The sequence below is a fragment of the Pyrus communis genome, chromosome 13 (genome assembly GCF_041283825.1).
Source record: "Pyrus communis isolate YQ-2024b chromosome 13, ASM4128382v1, whole genome shotgun sequence".
NCBI classification, from domain to species: Eukaryota; Viridiplantae; Streptophyta; class Magnoliopsida; order Rosales; family Rosaceae; genus Pyrus; species Pyrus communis.
In genome coordinates, this window is record NC_142577.1 from 11,486,854 (window position 1) to 11,512,247 (window position 25,394).

Here is a 25,394-nt window from a genome sequence, read left to right on the forward strand (position 1 = left end):
CCCTACTCTCATGTTCACTCTCACTCTCATCCTCTCTCCTTCCATTTTAAAAATAAAAATAAGAAGTGTTCACACACACTTTGTGTGTGGGCATATGCTAGTTTAAATAATTGTTGTTAGATGCAGTCCCTATTAATCCAACCGTCAAATTTTTTAAAATATAAAAAAATTAAATCATATGCAATAATATAATTTTTCACAACAAAAATTTTACTTTTTTTTTTTCACGCACATGAAATAAAGGCTACACGTGTACAAAAATTACTATCCTCTTCACTCTAATATTTTCTCCAGTCGTCCCATGCAGTCCCTGTAATTCAACTGTTCATTCATTTACTGACTCAGTAAGTAACATTGTAACAATAAACAATAAAAAATAAAAAAATATTGAAATTTGGTGTCTTGCGTAGGGAGTCTAGCGACTTCTTTTTCGATCAAATTGGTCTGACTTGCTGGCGACTGGCAGGCGAGCCGTGTAAGCACACAAAATGTATAATATGTAAACTTAATTGTTGGCGACTGCATTATATAAACTTAATTAGTACATTTGCGTAAAAATACACAACCTGTAATATTTAAGTAATGTTTGCATATCTTTTTTTTTTTTTAATATTAATATTAATGACATTTGATGTAAAAATAGACTTTTCCCATGTATGTAGGCGGAATTTTTTTATTATTTATTTATTTTTTATACATATCAATGTACAAAGAGTCAAGAGTCAAATAACTCTATAACACCACATCAAAAGCTCGCCAAGGGCCCCCAAATTCTTAGGGTTGGCCCTGAAGAGGTTGAAGAAACTGCATAAGAACAACAACCATTGTTAATTGTCCTACATCCATCAGCCACCACATGAACCACTACATAAGCTTTTCCAAAATCTGCCATTGCTGTCGCTACCTAAGGCATATGTGCCCTTATTTCTCTTCCTCAGCAGTTCAAGAAGAATAAGTTAGAGAAGAAATATATCAAACTCTCAAAGATGTTTAAGAAATTAGAGATTAATATTCTGTTGCCGACGCTCTAGAGCAGATGTCAAACTATGCCAAATTCATGAACGACATCATCTGACATCATCTCAAAGAAAATAAAATTCGGCGACCATAAGAAGATTTAGTTGATAGAAGATTGCATTGCAATCCTTCAAAGACAACTTCCGCTCATGCAAAAAGATAGATGGAGTTTCAAAATTCCATGCATTAGTGGCATAAATTTATTTGAAAAAGCTTCATGTGATTTGGGTTCTAGCATTAATTTATTATCCTTATCTGTTGCTAAGAATATTGGAATATGTGAGATTAAAACTAGTACTGTTTCTTTACAGATAGTAGGTAGATCAATTGTGACAGCCCGTCCCGAACTTTTCGTACCGTAGGGGTGAAATGACGATTTTTCCCCTATCATGTTTGTTTCGTTGTGTCATTATTTTTGGATTTTTTTTGGTTGGTTTTGGACCACACACATTCTCCCACACCCCCTCACCCTTTTCCCTATCCTGTATCCCTGTCCCTTTCCCTTTCTCTCTCCCATTTATATCTCCATATGTACGGACACACCCAAAAACCATTGAAACCTTCATAGATCGAGGAAACAAATTATTTATTCGTGCTCGTGAGGTCCGTAGGAGTTCAACCATACCCATTTCAGGTAAGGATACCTTCGTTTTCACGTCGAACTTGGGATACCCCGATTTGGTCATTGTTCATGCACACGTTAATTCTTGTGTTTTTGGGAATTTCAAGCTTGTAGGAAGCTTGGTGAGGTCCTTAGGAGGCTCGGGGTGGTTCGTTTGAAGGTTTTGGACGTTGGGATCGTGAGTTTCAAGCTTGGCCAGAGTTGGTGGTGTTTTCTCGGCGAGATTTCGTGGGTTTTAGTGCTTGAAAGTGGTATGGATTTGGTCCTCTTGTTGTAAGCTTCATTTTGGTACCAATTTTGTGAAATTTGGTTGAAAAACGAAGAAGATACAAGGTTTTAAAGTTTTCCCAGTTTTCCGACGCAGTCACCGGCGCAGGAGTTTGGCCGGAGAAGATGACGGAATATTCCGTCAATTTGGACGGAATATTCCTAACAGCATTAACGGCATCAGTTAGATTTAACGGAATATTCCTGACGGCGTTAACTGACGCATGTGGCCGTGCCTTGGCCTGCACGTGCCTGCACGTGGGCGGCGCGTGTGGCCGTGCCTTGGCCGGCGTGTAGGGGCGCGTGTGGCGTCGGAAAATTTTTCTAAAAATATGGGGATGTTCCTGAGGTTGAGTAGATCACGTTGGTGTATTCATACACTCCATTTGAGCATTGTATGAGAAGTTATTTCGTGATGTTGGTTATGTGTTTTAAAATTAACGTTTTTATAGTTGTTTCGCATATCGGTGAGACCTATCCTGAGGACGAGCGTGGTCACTCGAGGCAAGGGGGTTACAACCCTTTTACATACCAGTGAGTGGGCTTTTGGTTTTCCGTATATACCTATATACTTACGTTTTTCCCAGAAAGTGAATGGAAACGTTTATACATTTATATGCCATGCATTATGTTTGCCGTTTGTTTATGTATTATTAGTAGCATATATATCTTTGTATGTTGGTGCTGTGGGCGCACAGGTAAGTGCCAGGTGAGTATGGTTTATGCTTATGTTCAGTAGTGATTCGAGATGCATAGAGAGCTCATAATTTGCACCCCCGGTGTTAGTGCTCCCGCCCAAAGTTAGGCACAGTCCTTCACGTGATGTTCACCTCCTGCACCACACGCTTATCTTGGATCCAAGTTAGGTGCACAGTCTTGTTGTACAGACCACTTTAGGTGGTTCCGACTCATAGGTGACCCGTGATTATTCGTCTAGCCTTCACGTGATTGTAGCACTTGAGCATACTTGCTTATTATACACTCAGTCTTGTCGTACAGACCACTCTAGGTGGTTCCGACTCGTGTGCAGGTATAGTTAGTGAGTTGGAGATTTGAGCTATAGATTTAGCCGTACAGGTCACGTTAGGTGACTCCGGCTAACAGATTACATGGCATTGATTTGACATTTCCTGAGCACTTGCATTCTATTTAGAGACCTTTGACATGCCATATTTCCGAGCATGATTTATATATATGTATATATCCATTTTTCTGGGAAGTATACAGGTTTTACGGCGAGGGGTTAGAACTTTGTTTATGAAATGGTTTTTGAAAAACTTTGTTTTTGCCCACTCACACTTTCTGTTTTGCGCCCCTCCAGGTTCTAGTTGGCTAGCACTTTTGGTGGCTCCTCAGAGGATTTCCTCGGCATATCTGACAGATTATCACCAGTGTAGGACCACCTTTGGGTGTGTTTTTGTAGCATTGTTTCTCCTGGACTGCATTAAGTCTTCGTGCTCTGAACTTTGTTTTCACATTTACGCTTGCACATGTATGTTCTTACGTTATGTATAGCTGGTTTTTATTTATTCGTACTTTTATTATTATTTTATTAGCTTCCGCACTGTGCACATGATTACGTCACTTCCACGTGACGCCCATCATGCCTTGGTCTCGGTCGGGGTGTGTCAGTTTGGTATCAGAGCCTAGGTTTCGCAGTCCTTTACTTTTGTGAGTATTCTAATGGTTTTGGTGTCTTCTGTTAGAATTATGCCGCCTCGTCGGGAACCACGTCGCTCTATTGAGCATAGTTTCCCCGATGTGGCTCAGCTGGGGGAAGCTATTGCTACAGCTATTCATTCGGCGCTCCGCCCTCCCTAGAGGACTCCTCTGGAGACTATGTATAATCTGAAGTTGGATAAGTTTGAAGGCAACGAGGGTTTTAAGGGTGCGGAGCGGTGGCTAGAACATATTGAGAAGACCTTTCGTGTTTTGCATAATCAGGGGAATCTCCCTGTCGAGAAGTGGGTAGAGACGACATCGTGGTTTTTAGGTAAGGATTCTGCATCCTGGTGAAAGTAGGAACTTCGTCGTTTGTCTCTAGCGGAGAGGACTAATTGGGATGTATTCAGAGAGTTGTTCAGGAGAAGGTTTGTGCTTCCTGAGTATTTTGACCGTAAAAAGCAGGAATTCACTGAGCTAAGATAGGGGAAGTTGACAGCAAATGAGTACTATCGGAGATTTACTGATCTGTCTCATTATCATTTGGATGTTGCTGACAGTCCGACGGAGATGCTTCGTCGTTTCCGTTTGGGCACTAAGAAGAAGTGGCGTTCGATGGCGACCACTACCCCTTGTGACACCTACCAGGAGTTTTATGAGATTTTGTTGAGAATTGAGGATTCAGAGAACATGTCAAGCAAGAGTGAGGAGGAAGAAAAAGACGATAACCAGAGGAAAGATGATAAGGGCAAGGGCCAGGCGTTGCTTGGACCTCGTAGGACCCAGAACTTCAAGAGGGGTGGCACTAGTTCTAGCTCTTTTAGCGGTGGTTTTAGCGCCACTGGTCAGGGTCGTGGTGGTAGGTTTGCTGGTGGTGCTAGAGGCCAAAGACAGGGTGATGCTGGTAGAGGTAAGGCCCCAGTTTGCCGCAGGTGTAATAACCGACATTTTGGTGAGTGTAGGTGAGGCAGTGGTGGTTGCTTTACTTGTGGGCAGATGGGACATCGGGCTGCAAATTGTCCCCAGAGTCAGCAGAAGCCCCAGCAGACTTTCTTGCCACCACCTGCACTGATTCAGCAGATTCCTGGTCCTGGTAATTATGAGCAAACGGGTCGAGGTGGTGCCTATTACTACCAGGGCGATGTTGTTCCTTATGCCCCGGGACAGTATCAATATCCCCAGGATCCATATTCTCAGGGTGGTTATCCCTAGTATTCTGGTGGCTACATGCCGTATCCTCCAGTTCCAGAAGGCGGGTCTTAGTGGTTTCAAAGAGGACAGGCTCAGAACAGGGAGATTGCTAGGAGTAGTGCGGGGTCTTCGAGGCAGTCTGGTCAGCCCAGTCAGGGGCGTAGTACGCAAAATCGTGGTGGCCAGATGAGCAGAGGTCGAGGTGGACGGCAGCAGACCTAGGGGTGTATTCACAACATTTCTCTGCAGGACGCTCAAAACAATCCAGACTTGATCATGGGTACGTTAAATATCCTTGGTTATTTTCCTAGAGTATTAATTGATTGTGGTGCTACACATTCTGTGATTTCTTATACATTTGCTCAAGTGACGCAACCTCACCCTACACCTCTAGGATATGATTTAGAGTTCACTATGCCTAGAGGGGAGAGATGTATTGTAGATCGTGTGTACCCAGGATGTCCAGTGATAGTGGAGGATGTTGTTATGCCAGCTGATCATATCCCGTTGGATATTGTTGACTTTGATGTGATTCTGGGCACGGATTGGTTGCATTTCAATTGTGCCAATATTGATTGTTACGGGAAAATAGTTATGTTCCATCGTCCTGGATTACCTGTGGTTACTTTTGTGGGCGAGCAGAGTGAGGTGAGACATGGTGTTATTTCTGCTATGCGAGCGAAAAGGTTGTTATCTAAAGGTTGCCAGGGGTACTTAGCTCATGTGGTGTTGGATGATGCTGTTCCTAGTAGTGTGGAGGATGTAAGGGTAGTCAGACATTTTCCTGATGTTTTCCCTGAGGATTTACCTGGCTTGCCGCCAAACCGAGACATGGAGTTCACCATTGAGTTGCTTCCAGGTACTAATCCTATTTCCTTGACTCCTTATCGTATGGCTCCTGCTGAGTTAAGGGAATTGAAAGTTCAGTTGCAGGAATTAGTGGATAAGGGTTTTATTCAGCCTAGTACTTCACCTTAGGGAGCTTCAGTGTTGTTTGTGAGAAAGAAAGACGGAACTTTGAGGCTATGTATTGATTACAAGCAATTGAATCGGGTAACAATTAAAAACTGTTATCCGTTGCCGCGTATTGATGATTTATTTGATCAGCTTCGAGGTGCTTGTGTATTCTCCAAGATTGACTTGAGGTCTGGATATTATCAGCTCAAGATTAGTAAGGATGATGTTCCTAAGATGGCTTTCAGGACTCGTTATGGTCATTACGAGTTTCTGGTTATGCCATTTGGATTGACGAATGTACTAGCTGTTTTTATGGATTTGATGAACCGAGTATTCAAGCCATATTTGGATAAGTTTGTTATTGTTTTCATCAACAACATTCTGGTGTACTCTAAGTCTAAAGCAGAGCATATTCGACATCTTACTTTGGTGTTGAAAAGGTTGAGGGAACACCAATTGTATGCTAAGTTTAGCAAGTGCTAGTTTTGGTTAGACCAAGTTGCGTTTTTGGGGCACATCATTTCAGCTCAGGGTACCTTAGTGGATCCTCAAAAGGTGGCAACTGTGGAGAAATGGGAGCAACCGCGAACCGTCACTGAGGTGAGGAGTTTCCTTGGTTTAGCAGGGTATTATCGACGATTTGTCAAGGATTTTTCTGTGATTGCTTTACCACTAACGAGATTAACGAGGAAAGACGTTAAATTTGAGTGGGATGATAAGTGTGAGTAGAGTTTCCAACAGTTGAAGTATTGTCTCACTCATGCACCTGTTTTGGCGCGCCCGGACGATAGTGGTGATTTCGAGGTCTATAGTGATGCTTCTTTGAATGGTCTAGGTTATGTGTTGATGCAGCATGGTAGGGTAATTGCTTATGCTTCATGACAACTGAAACCTTATGAGTTGAATTACCCTACACATGATTTGAAGTTAGCAGCCATTATTTTTGCGTTGAAGTTGTGGAGACATTACCTTTATGGAGAGAAATATAAGATCTTTACAGATCATAAGAGTCTTCAGTATCTTTTTACACAGAAAGATCTTAATCTTCGTCAGCGAAGGTGGATGAAGCTGCTTAGTGATTATGACTGCACGATTGACTATCACCCTGGTCGTGCAAATGTAGTGGCTGATGCACTTAGCAGGAAGTCTCAAGGTCGTATCAACGCGTTGTACGCTAGTCGTATTCCTCTTCTGGCAGACTTAAGATCCACGGGAGTAAGGTTGGAGGCGGAAGATCGAGAGGTGACTTTACTTGCTAATTTTCAAGTCAGGCCAATTTTAGTTGATCAGGTGCTTGAAGCTCAGGTAGCGAATAGGGAAAATCAAGAAATGATCCAAGCTCGAGATCGAGGGAGAAGGAGAGACCTCAGAGTTCGTGATTCGGACAGCATGCTGATGCAGGAGGGTAGGATGTTTGTGCCTAATAATTTGGATTTAAAGAAAGCAATTCTCGATGAAGCACATATCTCAGCTTATGCTATACATCCAGGAGCTACTAAAATGTATCATACCATTCGACCATTTTATTATTGGCCGGGTATGAAGAGGGAGATAGTTGAGTATGTGAGTAGGTGTGCTATTTGTCAGCAAGTTAAGGCAGAAAGGAAGAAGTTGTTTGGGTTGTTGCAGCCGCTTCCCATTCCAGAGTGGAAATGGGAAACCATTACTATGGATTTTGTGTACAAGCTTCCGCATACACATAATGGTTTTGATGGCATTTGGGTGATTGTTGATCGGCTTACTAAGTCAGCACATTTTATTCCAGTAAGGGAGAAGTATTCTTTAGGCCGATTAGCTGAGTTGTTCATCTCGAAGATCGTGAAGTACCATGGTGTCCCTGTGAGTATTGTCTCGGATCGTGATCCAAGATTTACATCTAAGTTTTGGGTAGCTTTTCAGGAGGCTTTGGGTACGAGACTACTTTATAGTACGGCGTATCATCCTCAGACGGACGGACAGTCAAAGAGAACCATTCAGACGTTGGAGGATATGTTGCGATCTTCGGTGTTGCAGTTTGGTAACGCTTGGCACAAGTGGTTGGATTTAATGGAATTTGCCTACAACAACAGCTTTCATTCGAGTATCGGCATGGCACCATTTGAGGCATTGTATGGTAGATCTTGTCGCACACCCTTGTGTTAGTCAGAGGTCGGAGAAAGAGTTTTGGTGGACCCGAAAATTGTTGAGGAGACTACTCAAAATGTTCAGGTAATCAAGTCTAACCTGAAGGCGGCCCAGGATCGACAAAAGAGTTTAGCAGATCGGCATGCTACTAACAAAGTGTATGTGGTTGGCAATTGGGTGTTTCTGAAGCTTTCACCATGAAGAGGCGTTGTACGGTTTGGAAAGAAGGGTAAGTTGAGTCCCAGGTATATCAGACCGTACATGATCACTGAGCGAGTTGGTGAGGTAGCTTACAGGCTGGAGTTGCCCCCTGAGTTGGCTAAAGTACATAACGTTTTTCACGTGTCCATACTTCGACATTATGTTGATGAGGAACAAGACAGTGAATTTGGTGAAAGTTTTGTGGAGGAATCATTCCGTGGAGGAAGCTACTTGGGAAACTGAAGATCGGATGAGAGATTTGTATCCTCGGTTGTTCTTTGATCACTAGGGGCTTGCTTTGTGTGGTTGTTTTGAATTTCGGGACGAAATTCTAATAAGGTGGGTAGGTTGTGACAGCCCGTCCCTGACTTTTCGTACCGTAGGGGTGAAATGACGATTTTTCCCCTATCATGTTTGTTTCGTTGTGTGGTTGTTTTTGGATTTTGTTTGGCTGGTTTTGGACCACACACACTCTCCTACACCCCCTCACCTTTTTCCCTGTCCCGTATCCTTGTCTCTTTCCCTCTCTCTCTCTCCCATTTCTATCCCCATATGTACAGACACACCCAAAAACCATTGAAACCTTCATAGATCGAGGAAAAAAATTATATATTCATGCTCGTGAGGTCTGTAGGAGTTCAACCATACATATTTCAGGTAAGGATACCTTCGTTTTCACGTCGAACTCGGGATACCCCGATTTGGTCACTATTCATGCACACATTAATTCTTGTGTTTTTGGGAATTTCAAGCTTGTAGGAAGCTTGGTGAGGTCTTTAGGAGGCTCGAGGTGGTTCGTTTGAAGGTTTTGGACGTCGGGATCGTGAGTTTCAAGCTTGGCCAGAGTTGGTGGTGTTTTCCTGGCAAGATTCCATGGGTTTTAGAGCTTGAAAGTGGTATGGATTTGTTCCTCTTGTTGTAAGCTTCATTTTGGTACCAATTTTGTGAAATTTCGTTGAAAAACGAAGAAGATACAAGGTTTTAAAGTTTTCCTGGTTTTCTGATGCCGTCACCGGCGCCGGAGTTTAGCCGGAGAAGATGACGGAATATTCCGTCAGTTTGGACGAAATATTCCTAACAGCGTTAACGGCATCAGTTAGATTTAACGGAATATTCCTGATGGCGTTAACTGACGCCGTCAGTGTGCCAGGCATATGCCTACGTGTGGGCGGCGCGTGTGGCCGTGCCTTGGCCGGCGTGTGGGGGCGTGTGCGGCGTCGGAAAATTTTTCTAAAAATATGGGGATGTTCCTGAGGTTGAGTAGATCACGTTGGTGTATTCATACACCCCATTTCTGCATTGTATGAGAAGTTATTTCGTGATGTTGGTTATGTGTTTTAAAATTAACGTTTTTATAGTTGTTTCGCATATAGGTGAGACCTATCCCGAGGACGAGCGCGGTCACTCGAGGCAAGGGGGTTACGACCCTTCTACATACTAGTGAGTGGGCTTTTGGTTTTCCGTATATACCTATATACTTACGTTTTTCCCAGAAAGTGAATGGAAACGTTTATACATTTGTATGTCATGCATTATGTTTGCCGTTTGTTTATGTATTATTAGTAGCATATATATGTTTGTATGTTGGTGTTGCGGGCGCACATGTAAGTGCCAGGTGAGTATGGTTTATGCTTATGTTCAGTAGTGATTCGAAATGCATAGAGAGCTCATAACCTGCACCCCCGATGTTAGTGCTCCCGGCCAGAGTTATGCACAGTCCTTCACGTGATGTTCACCTCCCGCACCACACACTCATCTTGGATCCAAGTTAGGTGCACAGTCCTGTCGTACAGACCACTTTAGGTGGTTCCGACTTGTAGGTGACTCGCGATTATTCGCCCAGCCTTCACGTGATCGTAGCACTTGAGCGTACTTATTATACACCCAGTCCTGTCGTACAGACCACTCTAGGTGGTTCCGACTCGTGTGCAGGTATAGTTAGTGAGTTGGAGATTTAAGCTCTAGATTCAACCGTACAGGTCACGTTAGGTGACTCCGGCTGACAGATTATGTGGCATTGATTTGACATTTCCTAAGCACTTGCATTCTATTTAGAGACCTTTGGCATGGCATATTTCCGAGCATGATTTATATATATGTATATATCCTATTTTTCTGGGAAGTATACAGGTTTTACGGCGAGGGGTTAGAACTTTGTTTATGAAATGGTTTTTGAAAAACTTTGTTTTTGCCCACTCACACTTTCTGTTTTTCGCCCCTCCAGGTTCTAGTTGGCTAGCACTTTTGGTGGCTCCCCAGAGGATTTCCCCGGCATATCTGACAGATTATCACCAGTGTAGGACCACCTTTGGGTGTGTTTTTGTAGCGTTGTTTCTTCAGGACTGCATTAAGTCTTCGTGCTTTGAACTTTGTTTTCACACTTACGCTTGCACATGTATGTTTTTACATTGTGTATAGCTGGTTTTTATTTATTTGTACTTTTATTATTATTTTATTAGCTTCCGTACTGTGCACATGGTTGCGTCACTTCCACGTGACGGCCAGCATGCCCTGGTCTCGGTCGGGGTGTGTCATCAATTGCATATCCAGAGGGAATAATCAAAGATGTGTTAATGAAGGTTGATAAGCTAATTTCTTCAGGATGTTACTTGGTATTGGATATGGAAGAAGATTTTGAAACAGTTGATTTTGGGTTGACCCTTTCTTATCATATCAAGAACTTTAACTGATGTGGAACAAAAGATTTTGACATTGAGAATTGGAGAAGAATAACCAACATTCAAAATATTCGTGGCTGAAATTTTCCAAGAGAAGAGGAAGATTTTTTTCGAGTTGATCTAATTGATACAACGATTTCAAAAAAGAAAAAAAAGAAAAAAAAATTGAAGTTGAGAAGCCCAATGATCCTATGGAAGCTGCACTAGTTCATCCTGCTACTTTCCAAAGGAGCATGATGAGTATTTTTTTTGACATGGTGGAGCGTTATATTGAGGTATTCATGGATGATGACTTCTCAGTTTTTGACTCATCGTTTGATTCTTGTTTAGATAATTTAGCATTGGTTTTGCAAAGATTTGAAGAAACCAATTTAGTTTTAATTTGGGAAAAGTTTCATTTTATGGTGCAAGAAGGGATTTTTATGGGACATCAAGTTTTTGTCAAAGGCATCGAGATTATAAGGCGAAAATTGAGACAATTCCAAGTTTCCGCCACCCACTTCCATCAAAAGGGTTCGAAGTTTCCTTGGTCATGCTGGTTTTTATCATTGTTTTATTACAGATCTCTAAAAAATTACAAAATCATTGTGTAACTTGTTCCTTCAAGATCTTGAATTTGTATTCAATTCACCATGTTTTTAGGCGTTCAACATGTTGAAAGTTAAGCTCTCAACAACCTTTATGATAGTTACACTGGATTGGAATTACCTTTTGAGATTATGTATGACACAAGTGACTATACTATTGGAGCGATTTTTGGTCACCAGAGGAACAAGCTATTGCAAGTGATGTATTACGCTAGTGATAGAAGCATATTTAGGCAACTTAGTTGGCTTGTTCTTGTGCATTTACGTTGTTATTTCTTAGTTCTTTAAGTCTTTTAAGTTATTTTCGTATGTTTTCAGGTTCTTAGGGCTAAAGGAGCAAAGAAGTGCATTTTGGAGCCTTTTGGAGCACTTTTGGGCTAAGAATGGATAGCTTATGCTTGGAGCCAAAGTGTTGGACGAAATTGAAGGCCTTGTATGCACTTTAGGACATAAAACAAAGGGCCTAGCCCAATCAAACAATCCTTTGAGCCATGCAAAACCTCTAGCCCAATCAAACAATCCATCAAAGCCGTGCAAAACCACCATTCACACACACTTCACACAAACAACATCCTTTGCCGTGCCTCCCCTTGCATTTCCAGCATTCCACACCATCATTGCAGCCACATTCTTCCATTCCCCTTTCATCATTCAGCAACTTTTCCCATTACAACCCTTGACTTCTATCTTAAGTGTTGTGCATTTCAATTTGTAGAGTTTGAATTTGGTATGAGCATATGGTGTCACTGGTTCTCACGTCTAAGTAGTAGCATTCCATTCATGAGATCATATCTAAACATGCTTATTAACTCCAGAAATTGCTTTCTTTGTGATACATATATGTGAGTGTTCGTTTTCATGTTTACATCAATCTTCTCGCATATGACTAGATTAGGGTGTGTAGTTAGAAAATCTGAGTGAAAATTGAGTGCATATCTTGTAAGGAATTGAGCAAATTCTCTAAAGCATGTTACTACATTCAAAACATGGTTTTAAATGCTTAATTGTGAACTAGTATGTGGTGACTATGATTAAGAATGTACTTAAGTGTGAAGATGACTAAAATCTGTGGAGATAATGATTTTTTAACATGTCATGTGCATTGAAAATCCCTGAGACCATTGTTGGAAGGTGTAGGTTGTGTTTTGTTCATTTTGTCTAGTTTCGTGTTCTTTTGTTGTTTTGTTTTGCTCCAGGACTAGCAAAAGCTAAGTGTGGGGGAATTTCATAGAAGCATATTTAGGCAACTTAGTTGGCTTGTTCTTGTGCATTTACGTTGTTATTTCTTAGTTCTTTAAGTCTTTTAAGTTATTTTCGTATGTTTTCAGGTTCTAAGGGCTAAAGGAGCAAAGAAGTGCATTTTGGAGCCTTTTGGAGCACTTTTGGGCTAAAAATGGATAGCTTATGCTTGGAGCCAAAGTGTTGGACGAAATTGAAGGCCTTGTATACACTTTAGGACATAAAACAAAGGGCCTAGTCCAATCAAACAATCCTTTGAGCCATGCAAAACCTCTAGCCCAATCAAACAATCCATCAAAGCCGTGCAAAACCACCATTCACACACACTTCACACAAACAACATCCTTTGCCGTGCTTCCCCTTGCATTTCCAGCATTCCACACCATCATTGCAGCCACATTCTTCCATTCCCCTTTCATCATTCAGCAACTTTTCCCATTCATCAACCCATGCATCCCCTCACCAAGAAATCATTCAGCCACATGCACCCATAATCATTCAACCCTTGTTGCCGTGCACTCCCCCCTTGCATTTCCAGCTTCCCACTTCATCATTGTACCACATTCTCTTCCATATTCCCTCTTTAATCCACATGCATTCATCATCATTCACCCTAGCTTTAATTCACATGCAAACACATTCATTTCCAGCACCAAACATCACCTTGCCGTGCATCCCATTCCATTTTCCAGCTTTTCTCCTTCATTGCAGCCACACTTCCACATGCATTCCCTCTTTAATCATTCTTTTCCTAGCTGTTTTTCCATCATTATTTCAGCCACATGCACTCTCAATCATAAGAGCCACATGCACTCTTAAACAATCAGCCACATATTCTCCCATTCCCCCTATAAAAACCCATGCATTCATACACAAAAACACACCATCTTCCCCTTAGAACAAGCTTGGCCGTGCCTTCCCTTCCAATTCCAGCATCTATCCTTCCATTTCAACCATTCCCCATCCCTCCAAAACACTATCCTACCATCACACAACCATTCCTCCATACAAATACCACCCCAAAACCTATCCTTAGACCTTGTGCCGCAACAAAGAGGAGGAGAGGGGCCTAAACGTTCATACAATTCAAGTTTGAGTTGTTGGAATTTTTAGGTGTTTCTTTTCCTTGATTTCAATGGTTAAATTTGCTTATCTTTGTTTTGTACGTATGAGGAACTAAACCCCCCCTTGGCTAGGGGGGGATTCGAAATACATGTTTATGCTTGCGATATGATTTGATTACTTCTAATTGCGTTTCATAAGTTGTGAATTCAATTTACTTATCTATGTGAGTTACATTGATTTGTGTATGTTGGTTGAGAGTGCACGCTTAATTATCATGCATAAATTGGATGCTAGGATATAATGAAATTTCACCTAATCGTTATGGAATTATATTCACAAGTAGTAAAGGTTGATGATCTCAATCGCGTTAAGTAAATTCTTGGCATAAGTTTCATGCAATCATAGTAACAAGTGCTTCGTTAATGCTTATGGTTTTCATAGAACTTAATGATTCTTGCTTGTATCTCTATTATGCAATCATGTAGGGGACTTGTGGGGAATGTTTTGGGTTGTCGTATGCAATCATCCAATTCAATAACGTTAGGAAAATCTGAGGGTTAATTAGTGTAATTCACGGTTAATCTGGGGCGTTGAGAATTCATGGTTTATTGAAAAGCAATTAGAAATCGTTTTGTGTGCAAGTATAACATGTGTGGAGATGAACCCCTTAGCTAGCTTCCCATCCATTAAATTCCATCAAATTCGTTTTTAAAATCTGTTCGTTTTACAAAGTATTAAGTTTTGTTTCCAAATTCGTCAAAATCAAAATCCCCCTTTACTTGGAGTGTCAAATTAATTAGAAATCAATTTAGTTTGTGTTTTTAGAGTATCTTGAGTCAAGTTATAACTATTTTCGTCCAAATTCTTCTCTAGTGCTTAAAACTGCTCAGAAAGTAGTTTTAAGGCAGTTTTGAATGTTTTCTTGCTGTTTTGAGTCTTTTGGTTTGTCTTAGTGTTTTAAACTTTAGTTTTGCATTCTTTGGGTCTAGTTTGGTGTCTTATATTGTGTTTTTACGTTTTTGAGTCAAATCCAAGTGATTAACAATCCCTCCTAATCCCCGGCAACGGCGCCAAGATGAAGGTGAATCTTTTCCTACTTATTATGAACGTTTTAAATCTCTTGTTGCTTCATGTCCACAGCATCAGATGAAGGAGGAACTTCTCTTACAATACTTCTATGAGGGACTTCTACCAATCGAACGTCAAATGCTAGATGCCTCAGCGGGAAGAGCCTTGGTGGACAAGACCCCCACGGCTGCAAAGACCTTGATTGCTAATCGAGCATTGAACGCTCAACAATACGAAGGCGTTGGACAGAGGAGTACCCCACGACAACACCAAGTCAATGAGGTAAGTGCCATAACCGAACTTCAAAATCAAATGGCTAACCTTACTACGTTGCTTTCTCAGGTGGTGGAAGGTCCAAAAGTCAAAACCGTAGCTTATTGTGGCGTATGCTCCATGCAAGGACACCGTACGAACACGTGCCCACAATTGATCGAGAATGGAGGGTGGGAGACACTCAATGCCGTGGGATATGGCAACCAATACCAATCACGTGGTGATCCGTTTTCTAATACTTACAATCCCGATTGGCGTGATCATCCGAATTTCAAATGGCGAGACCCCCAACACGGTCAACAACAAAGCAGATTTAGGCAACAACCCCCGGTTTCTATCAAAAGCCGTTGGCACCACCACAAGCCCAAGCACAACCTGCCCAAAGCAATGTAGGTAATTCAAGTAATAATGATAAGATTTTTCAATTACTTACTACTTTGACGCAGGAAGTCCAAACTCAAAACAAAGAGAGGCAAATCCAAGACAAGAGGGTGGACAACTTGGAGAAGCAAGTGCGACAAATTGCCGAGTTCATGGGGCAATTTCGTGAGCAAGGAAGGTTGCCTAGCTCAACGGTGGTCAATCCGAAAGGTGGATTCGAATCTGCAAAAGCTATGCATTTGCGAAGTGGAAAGCAAGTCGGATCTAACCTCAAACCATCCAAATCACGTTCCAACGAGGAGGACGAGTTGAGAATTGAAGAGGAGGAGCAAAGGCCACTCACGGCCAAGGTGGAACCAAATGTGCCGCAAGTTCCAAGTGATCCCAAGTCGTCCAATTCATCCAATAAAGGTAAAAACGTGTCAAGTTCGGTTCCTACTAATGATTTTCTTGCGAATGTTCCTTTTCCTAGTAGGTTTAAGCAAACAAAGAAAGAAGAAGCGGAAAAGAACATTTTGGAGACGTTTCGGAAAGTTCAAGTCAATATCCCCCTTTTGGATGCAATCAAGCAAGTCCCGAGGTACGCCAAGTTCTTGAAGGAACTTTGCACCAATAGGAGGAGGATTTCGACCAAGGAGGTGGTCAAAGTAGGTGAAAACGTCTCAGCCATCTTACAACGCAAGCTGCCCCCAAAATGCAAAGATCCGGGTAGTTTTACAATTCCGTGTGTTATTGGTAATTCTAGGTTTGAATCTGCCATGTTAGACTTAGGTGCATCTATAAATGTCATGCCATATTCAATTTATGCATCTATGAACCTAGGAGCGTTGAAAAACGATGGTGTGATCATACAATTAGCCAATAGATCTAATGCCTATCCAAAGGGACTTTTGGAAGATGTGTTAGTGCAGGTTAATCATTTGATCTTCCCGGCGGACTTCTACGTACTTGAGATGGATGAATCGGACCATGCCCCTTCATTGCCCATCCTCCTCGGAAGGCCATTCATGAAAACTGCTCGGACAAAGATTGACGTCTATAATGGCACGTTGATGATGGAATTTGATGGGGAAGTTATTAATTTTAATCTTTCTGATTCTATGAAGTACCCTAGTGAGAATCATTCATGTTTTGCTATTGATGTAATTGACTCTCTGTCGCAGGACTATTTTGACAAATTGAACAACGATGCACTTGAATTGGTCATTGCACAAGGCATGGACAAGCAAAACATTGAAGCGACAACCATAGGAACCTATGGCATGCATGATCATTCTTTTGCCGTGCCCCCTAATGATGAGGTCATTGAGATGGTGGCTGCCCTCGAGTCATTGCCAACACAATCGGGTAAGTATTCGGACCCTATTTTAAGTTCAGTTTCGGCTAATAAAATGCTTCCCTCAATTGTGCAGCCACCTACACTTGAACTTAAGCCGTTGCCTAGTCATTTGAAGTACGTTTTCTTGGGCAAGGATGACACGTTGCCCGTCATTATTTCATCCTCACTCACGGCACAAGAAGAGAGCAAATTGGTGCGAGTGCTTAAGGAGTACAAAACGACAATTGGATGGACCTTGGCCGACATCAAGGGAATTAGCCCTACTACATGCATGCATCGCATACTTCTAGAGGAGGGGTCCAAAACATCCGGAGAGGCTCAACGCCGTCTCAACCCTCCGATGATGGAAGTTGTGAAGAAGGAGGTAATCAAGCTTTTGGATTGTGGAGTAATCTATCCAATCTCGGATAGTAAGTGGGTCTCACCCATTCAATGCGTTTCGAAGAAATCTGGAGTGACTGTGGTTGCAAATGCCGAGAATGAACTTGCTCCTCAACGCATTCAAACCAGTTGGAGGGTGTGCATCGATTATAGGAAGCTAAACGCTGCAACAAGGAAGGATCACTTCCCATTGCCGTTCATCGACCAAATGCTTGAGAGGTTAGCCGGTTATGCTTTCTATTGTTTTCTTGATGGTTATTCTGGTTATAATCAAATTATCATAACACCCGAAGATCAAGAAAAAACCACTTTTACATGCCCCTTCGGTACTTTTGCATATCGTCGCATGCCTTTTGGTTTATGTAATGCACCTGCTACATTTCAACGATGCATGATGAGCATATTTTCTGATTATGTTGAGAAAATCATTGAAGTGTTTATGGATGATTTTAGCATGTTTGGTGATTCTTTTGATGGTTGCTTGCATAATCTTAGTTTAATCTTAAAACGCTGCGTTAAAACTAACCTTGTTCTTAATTGGGAAAAATGCCATTTCATGGTTAAACAAGGCATAGTTTTAGGTCATATAGTCTCTGAAAATGGTATTGAGGTTGATAAGTTGAAAATAGATCTTGTACATCACTTACCCTCTCCAACTTCGGTTAGAGAGGTTCGTTCTTTTCTTGGCCATGCAGGATTCTATCGTAGGTTTATCAAGGATTTCTCGAAGGTTGCACAACCTTTTTGCCGTCTCCTACAAAAAGACGTGACGTTTGAATTCACCAAGGAGTGCACGGCATCATTCAACCAACTTAAGGAGTTGTTGACCACGGCACCCATCATTGTTCCACCGGATTGGAGTCTACCTTTCGAGCTCATGTGTGATGCGTCTGACTATGCTTTAGGAGCTGTTTTAGGACAAAGAAAGGACAAGAGGCCGCATGTCATCTACTACGCCTCACGGACATTGAACGATGCACAATTGAACTACTCCACTACGGAAAAAGAACTTCTTGCCGTTGTCTTTGCTTTAGATAAATTTCGATCATATCTAATTGGTACTAAAGTAATTGCTTTCACTGATCATGCAGCTCTGAAGTACTTGCTCACTAAAAAGGAGGCCAAGCCACGGCTAATTCGATGGATGTTGCTACTTCAAGAGTTCGACATAGAGATTCGGGACAAGAAGGGAAGTGAAAACGTGGTGGCTGACCACCTAAGCCGAATGGTGCACAATGAAGAGGCCCTACCCATTGCCGAGACATTCCCTGATGAACAATTGCTGTCCATTAAGGTTAGTGCACCTTGGTATGCCGATATTGTTAATTTTTTGGTGTCAAAACGTATTCCAAGTGAGTTCACTAGGCACCAACGTGATAAACTTAGGCATGATGCATGGTTTTATGTGTGGGATGATCCGTACTTATGGAAATTTTGTCCCGATCAGATTATACGTCGTTGTGTGCATGATTCTGAATGTCATTCAATTTTGAGTTTTTGTCATACATATGCATGTGGAGGGCACTTTGGCACACAACGCACGGCCCTCAAAGTGTTACAATGTGGATTTTATTGGCCTAGTATTTTTAAGGATGCTAAAACTTTTTGCTTAACATGTGATAAATGCCAACGAATGGGTGGAATTAGTGCAAGGGACCAAATGCCACAGGTTTCTATCCTAAATGTTGAAATTTTTGATGTTTGGGGTATTGATTTTATGGGTCCCTTCCCTTCATCGTATGGTTTCATGTATATTTTGCTTGCGGTTGATTATGTGTCAAAATGGGTGGAAGCCAAGGCCACCGGACTAATGATTCTAAAGTGATTGCAGATTTTATTAAAACTAACATTTTTGCAAGGTTTGGAATGCCACGAGTGATCATTAGTGATGGAGGGTCACACTTTTGCAATCGGACCATTGAAGCGTTATTGAGGAAATACCATGTCACCCATAAGATTTCTACACCTTACCATCCTCAAACGAATGGCCAAGCCGAGGTTTCCAACCGAGAGATCAAGCAAATACTTGAGAAGACCGTTGGGCCAACAAGGAAGGATTGGAGCTTACGGTTAGATGATGCACTTTGGGCGTATCGTACGGCGTACAAAACCCCCATTGGGATGTCCCCCTTTCGACTTGTCTATGGCAAGGCGTGCCATCTTCCCGTTGAATTGGAGCACAAAGCACTTTGGGCCATCAAGAAGTTTAACATGAACCTCGATGAAGCGGGAAGTCAAAGGAGATTGCAATTAAATGAGCTTGATGAGATAAGGCACGAGGCGTACGATAATGCAAGCATTTACAAGCAAAAGACCAAAGCTTTCCATGACAACATGATCCGTGGGAAATCATTCTCAATTAGGCAGAAAGTGCTATTGTTCAATTCCCGTTTACGTTTGTTTCCCGGTAAGTTACGTTCCAAGTGAATTGGACCGTTTGTTATTACTAATGTTTTTGTTCATGGTGCAATCCAAATCCAAAGCTTGAAAACGGGACACGAATTCAAGGTGAACGGGCATCGTTTGAAGCCCTATTATGACACCTTTGTGGAGCATGTCGTGGATGACATACCCTTGGAAGCCGTGGGCTCCAATCTGGAGTGATTGGGTTCTTCGTCCGGCTGCAAGACGTAAAAGAAAGCGCTACTTGGGAGGCAACCCAATACACTGAATAAAACAAAGCATGTTCATTGATTTCCGAGAAATTACAAGATGAAAAAAAAAAAAAAAAAAAAAAAAAAAAAAAAAGAGAGAGAAAGATGGAGCCTTCACAAAGGTTGTTTACGTGAAGCCCCACTACGTGGCAAAACTCTAGGAGCGGGTGGCATCGAAGCGGGAAGCATCGAAGATAGATCATTCGAGGCCTCAATACTTGGTGGAACGCTAGATGACGCAGGAAAAAGGTGCCTCTGGAAGAAAGCCGCAAACCTTTGACGGTCACTTTGAATTTGACCTTCAGATTCTTGCAGCTGATCAAGCTTCCTCTTCATGCTTGTCGAATAGTTATTTGCAAACACGTGCAAACTTCTATTCTCGTGCTTAAGCTGTTTGATCTCTTGCTTGAGATTTTCCACCTCTGCCATCAATGATTCAACTTGACGGGATCGAGCAAGTAGGCGTTGGCCCATGTTGGACACAGAGCCCGCACACTGAACACTGAGAGCTAGGGATTCTTGAACGGCCAACTCATCGGACCGTCCTGAAAGCAGCCTACTATCTTTAGGAGTGAGGAGGTTCCTAGCTACTATCGTAGCTGTTGTTGCATCCATCATCATGGAGTCTTCACCTGTAAGAGGGTCATTAGAAGATAAGAAAAACGGGCACCATACATTACCCTGACGCGGTGCAACCGGATCACTGCTGAGACTCAAATCTAAGCAAATGTTAGATGGGTTAGCCATTTTCAAAGATGTTAAAAGAGAAGGGTTGGATGGAGTAAAATCTCAAAGGGCCGGAGACGAGTTTCACGAATGGGAAATTTTCAAAGTGTGCATGTTAGAGGTGATCGATCACCTCTATAAAAGGAGAGACGACACAACCACCGATTCAAATTGAAGAGACACCACTCTTCAAAGTCGGATTTTCCTGCGTAAATTTCGCCAACTCTTCAGACACAATCTCGGCTTTTCAGATAAAGCGTGTAACTTTGTCAAAAGCTCTCTGACAAAGTTGAAAACGCGTGGAGGTCTTTATCCCAGCTACACACTTTTGTCGACAAGCGTGGGTGAAAAAGCCGAAATCTCGGTTTTTCAGAAACCGCGTGCAACTTTGTCAAAAGATCTCTGACAAAGCCGCATCCGCACTACTACTTGCCATTACAATTCCTATAATACATCAACATTCATGGCAAGGCATACATCCAAAAACCCATGACTTGTCTTCTCGGCCGAGAATTTAGCTGCAACCAAACCTCTCAACATGCTCAGTTTTCTTCTTCTCTTGAGAACACCTATTCAACCATTGATGTACCCCCAAAGAAGATACCAGATGCCTGGAGTACAGATGAGGCAAGAGGAAACGGTGGATCGAAGCATGTGGAGACAAGCGCAACAAATATATGTGCTGATTCATTCGCTGCTTCTTCAAAAGCAAAAGTATCTCATATCATCAAGGGCGAAAGCAAAGGTATCTCATATCATGATCTTTCCCTGTCTTTTCCTTTGTCCTTGTTATTACTCGCATGGCAAAGTGAAGTGAGCAATCAGCCGGCACTTGGAGTCAGTCTTCCGATCTGGAACTGACTACCTGGAATCTATTCCCTGGTTGCTTACCTAGCGTTGCTCTCGAGTAGTCTTCTTCAACGGTTGATACACTTCCAAAGAAGGGACCACATCTGCTTGGAGAACAGCTAAGACGAGTGACAAGGAAACATCAATCTTGTGGATAGTCAGCAAACACAACAACTGCATATGCTGAGTTATCCTCTAACCCTCTTCAATACGAATTGGAAAGATTGAACAAAGAAACAGGTCATCACCTCCACCTCGTGCTTGCCTACCATGTGTCAGAATCCTCCAGCCCAGTTCAAGAGTAGCCTGTGAAAAATCAACGATTGGAAGAAACCAGAAAATCTTCCAGTCAAACTAAAGATCAAGCCTCAATGCAATCACCAAGGAGAAGATGGAATTTACACTCCATAACCAGATTTGCGTCCCTAAACTCTTCTCTTTGTTAGTTACATTCTGCCATGTTTAGTATGTTTAGTTACTGTTGATGTGTTTACTTTTGTTTGGTGTGAATTTAGGCTTAAAACATTGAGGACAATGTTTGATTGAAGTGTGGAGGGGTAACTAAGTATGTTGATGCAAATTCGTTGGATTTTATCACCCATAACTTCAAGTGTTGTTCCTTGCTGTTTTAAAATGTTTTTAAGTTGATTTGGAGTGTTTTAGTGTGTTTTGTTTTATAACTCCGAAAATCACATAAAAATTTGAAGGATGATAGGAGCATATTTATGCACCTTAGTTTAGCTTGTCTTGTGCATTTAAAGTGTTTTTCTTTAGTAAAGTAGTCTTTTAAGCTAGTTTTATGTATTTTCAGGATTTAAGGGCAAAGTATGCAAAAGGATGCATTTTGGAGCATTTTGGAGCAAAATTGGGCTTGGAATGGATAGCATATGCTTGGAGCAAAAGGAATGGACGAAATTGAAGACCTAAAGGAGGATTTGGAGTTACATCCTTTCCTAAACTAAGTAATAAAGCCTTAGGATATTTTCTGCCCAATATTTCCCACCATAGCAGCACCCTACATACATTCACTCTTCATAATTCACTCACATGCTCTCCCATCATCATTCCACACCTCCATTGCAGCCACCAACCAACCTAGCTGTCACCCACATGCTCTCCCATCATCATTCCCTCTTTAACCCATTCAGCCACATCCATGCACTCTTCATGATGGCAGCCACCAACCAACCTAGTTGTCATATTCCCTCTTTAATCATTCATCCACCTATAAATAAACATCCATTGCAGCCACAAAACAACCATTCATTCATACACACTTCACACAATCTGCCCAAAAGCCGTGCATTCCCCCTACCATCTCCCAATCTGCCCAAAAGCCGTGCACTTCCTCCTTTCATTCCCAACACTCCCCATCCCTCTAAAACACTACCCTATCATCACACATCCATTCCAGCCATCAAACCCGTGCATTCATACACATTCCAGCCATCAAACCCGTGCTTAGACCTTGTACCGCAACGAAGAGGAGGAGAAGAGTGCTTAAATGTTCATACAATTCAAGTTTGAGTTGTTGGAATTTTTAGGTGCTTTCCTCTCCTTGATTTCAATGGTTAAAATTACTTATCTTTGTCTTGTACGTATGAGGAACTAAACCCCCCTTGGCTAGGGGGGGATTCGAAATACATGTTTATGTTTGCAATATGATTTGATTACTTCCAATTGCGTTTCATAAGTTGTGAATTCAATTTACTTATCTATGTGAGTTACATTGATTTGTGTGTGTTGGTTGAGACTGCACGCTTAATTATCATGCATAAATTGGATGCTAGGATATAAGGAAATTTCACCTAATCGTTATGGAATTATATTCACAAGTAGTAAAGGTTGATGATCTCAATCGCGTTAAGTAAATTCTTGGCATAAGTTTCATGCAATCATAGTAACAAGTGCTTCGTCAATGCTTATGGTTTTCATAGAACTTAATGATTCTTGCTTGTATCTCTATTATGCAATCATGTAGGGGACTTGTGGGGAATGTTTTGGGTTGTCGTATGCAATCATCCAATTCAATAACGTTAGGAAAATCTGAGGGTTAATTAGTGCAATTCACGGTTAATCTGGGGCGTTGAGAATTCATGGTTTATTGAAAAGCAATTAGAAATCGTTTTGTGTGCAAGTGTGACATGTGTGGAGAAGAACCCTCTAGCTAGCTTCCCATCCATTCAATTCCATCAAATTCATCTTTACAATCTGTTTGAATTACATTCTGTGCATTTTATTTAATTTCGTCAAAAACTCAATCCCCCTTTGCTTTAGTGTCCAACTTAGTTAGAAAGTGTCTTAGTTTGTGTTTTTAAGTGTTTTGATTCATTTTATTACCCAATTTCGTCCAAAGTAGTCAAAGTGCTCAAAACTGCCCAGAAATTGTTTTTAAGGCTGTTTTGAGTGTTTTGGGTGCTGTTTGAGTCTTTTGGTTTGTTTTAGTGTTTTAAGTGTTTAGTTTTGCATTCTTTGAGTCTAGTTTAGTGTTTTAAACTTTATTTTACGTTTTTGAGTCAGTTTCCAGGTGATTTTGCAATCCCTCCTAATCCCCGGTTAAGAACGATCCCTACTTATACTTATACTACAATTGTCACAAGAGGGTTTTAATTTTTATGTGTCACATTCATAACGCATCAAAGGACATGTTTTGAAAAGCCTAAAAAGAGTGTTTTGAGTCGTTTTTGTGTTTTTGTGTCTTAGGGTACCTTCCAACACAATGATGAGGATTTGGTTTTTAATTGCATGACTGTTAAGAAGAGTTATAAACATGGAGAAAAGTTTGATATACTCTTGGTATATGCTTGGTTATGGTTATAATGTATGACTTCACATGCAATCCTAAAAAGAAAAATTAGTTTTTGTAACATGCTTGAAGGAAGGAACTCAAACAAACATTACAACCCTGAGAAACTTGAGCTTTAAACATTCTTTGGAGAGTATTAATCTGTGATTCTTGTTTTCAAACTCGTTGCATGATCTCATTATTCTTTGCTTGGTTACTACTTAGAAGGCGTTTCATTATATAGTTCCAAATGCTAGAACTCATGCCCATTTCATTCAAAGCATGTTATTGATTTGCATAATACATATTCAAGAAGAAGTTGTGTAGTGACCACCACCAAAGCCAAATTGCCGTGTATCCTACTTCATTATTTGTTTAAGTTAACCCCGTTGAGCCTTGTTAAGCCTTTATTCCTTGTTAACCCACATTATCCTCACCTAGCCTAGTTTAGGACAGTCCACACCCTTGTTCTTAAAAGATAGTGAGCATGACTTAAATGAATTCCTTTTGAGTTACATTATGCAAGAAAATGAGTGTGGAGGAAGGAATGTTTGTTCTTAAGTTTATATGTATGTTTTGAGATTCAAAAGAAAAGAAAAAAAAAAAAAAAAAAAAAAAAAAAAAAGAAGCTTGAAAAGATGTAAGAATGAGTGATTAAGTGTTGAATGTTGAAGAAGGGGTCCAAAACACCAAATCTGGCCCTAAATTGTCTAAATTTTCCCTTTTTGTTCAAAAGTTGAGTTTTCATTCAAAAGTGAATTCTAAGTTGATTCGAATGCTTTGCTCACTATTTCTTTAAGAACCTTTGTTTTCCATATCCCTTCTTTGTTAGCCAAACACCCCAAGCCCCATTACAACCCTTGACTTCTATCTTAAGTGTTGTGCATTTCAATTTGTAGAGTTTGAATTTGGTATGAGCATATGGTGTCACTGGTTCTCACGTCTAAGTAGTAGCATTCCATTCATGAGATCATATCTAAACATGCTTATTAACTCCAGAAATTGCTTTCTTTGTGATACATATATGTGAGTGTTCGTTTTCATGTTTACATCAATCTTCTCACATATGACTAGATTAGGGTGTGTAGTTAGAAAATCTGAGTGAAAATTGAGTGCATATCTTGTAAGGAATTGAGCAAATTCTCTAAAGCATGTTACTACATTCAAAACATGGTTTTAAATGCTTAATTGTGAACTAGTATGTGGTGACTATGATTAAGAATGTACTTAAGTGTGAAGATGACTAAAATCTGTGGAGATAATGATTTTTTAACATGTCATGTGCATTGAAAATCCCTGAGACCATTGTTGGAAGGTGTAGGTTGTGT

General features: G+C 41.1%; 1 protein-coding gene across 1 annotated transcript; it reads left to right on the top strand.

Annotated features, from left to right (window-relative positions):
- The first annotated feature begins 16,339 nt into the window (after positions 1 to 16,339).
- Positions 16,340 to 22,843, top strand: LOC148691762 (uncharacterized). Its single transcript, XM_088683405.1, has 4 exons — positions 16,340 to 16,405; positions 16,496 to 16,679; positions 18,884 to 19,422; positions 22,826 to 22,843. The coding sequence occupies exons 1-4, from the start codon at positions 16,340 to 16,342 to the stop codon at positions 22,841 to 22,843; spliced, it is 807 nt and encodes a 268-aa protein (XP_088539531.1).
- The last annotated feature ends 2,551 nt before the right edge of the window (positions 22,844 to 25,394 follow it).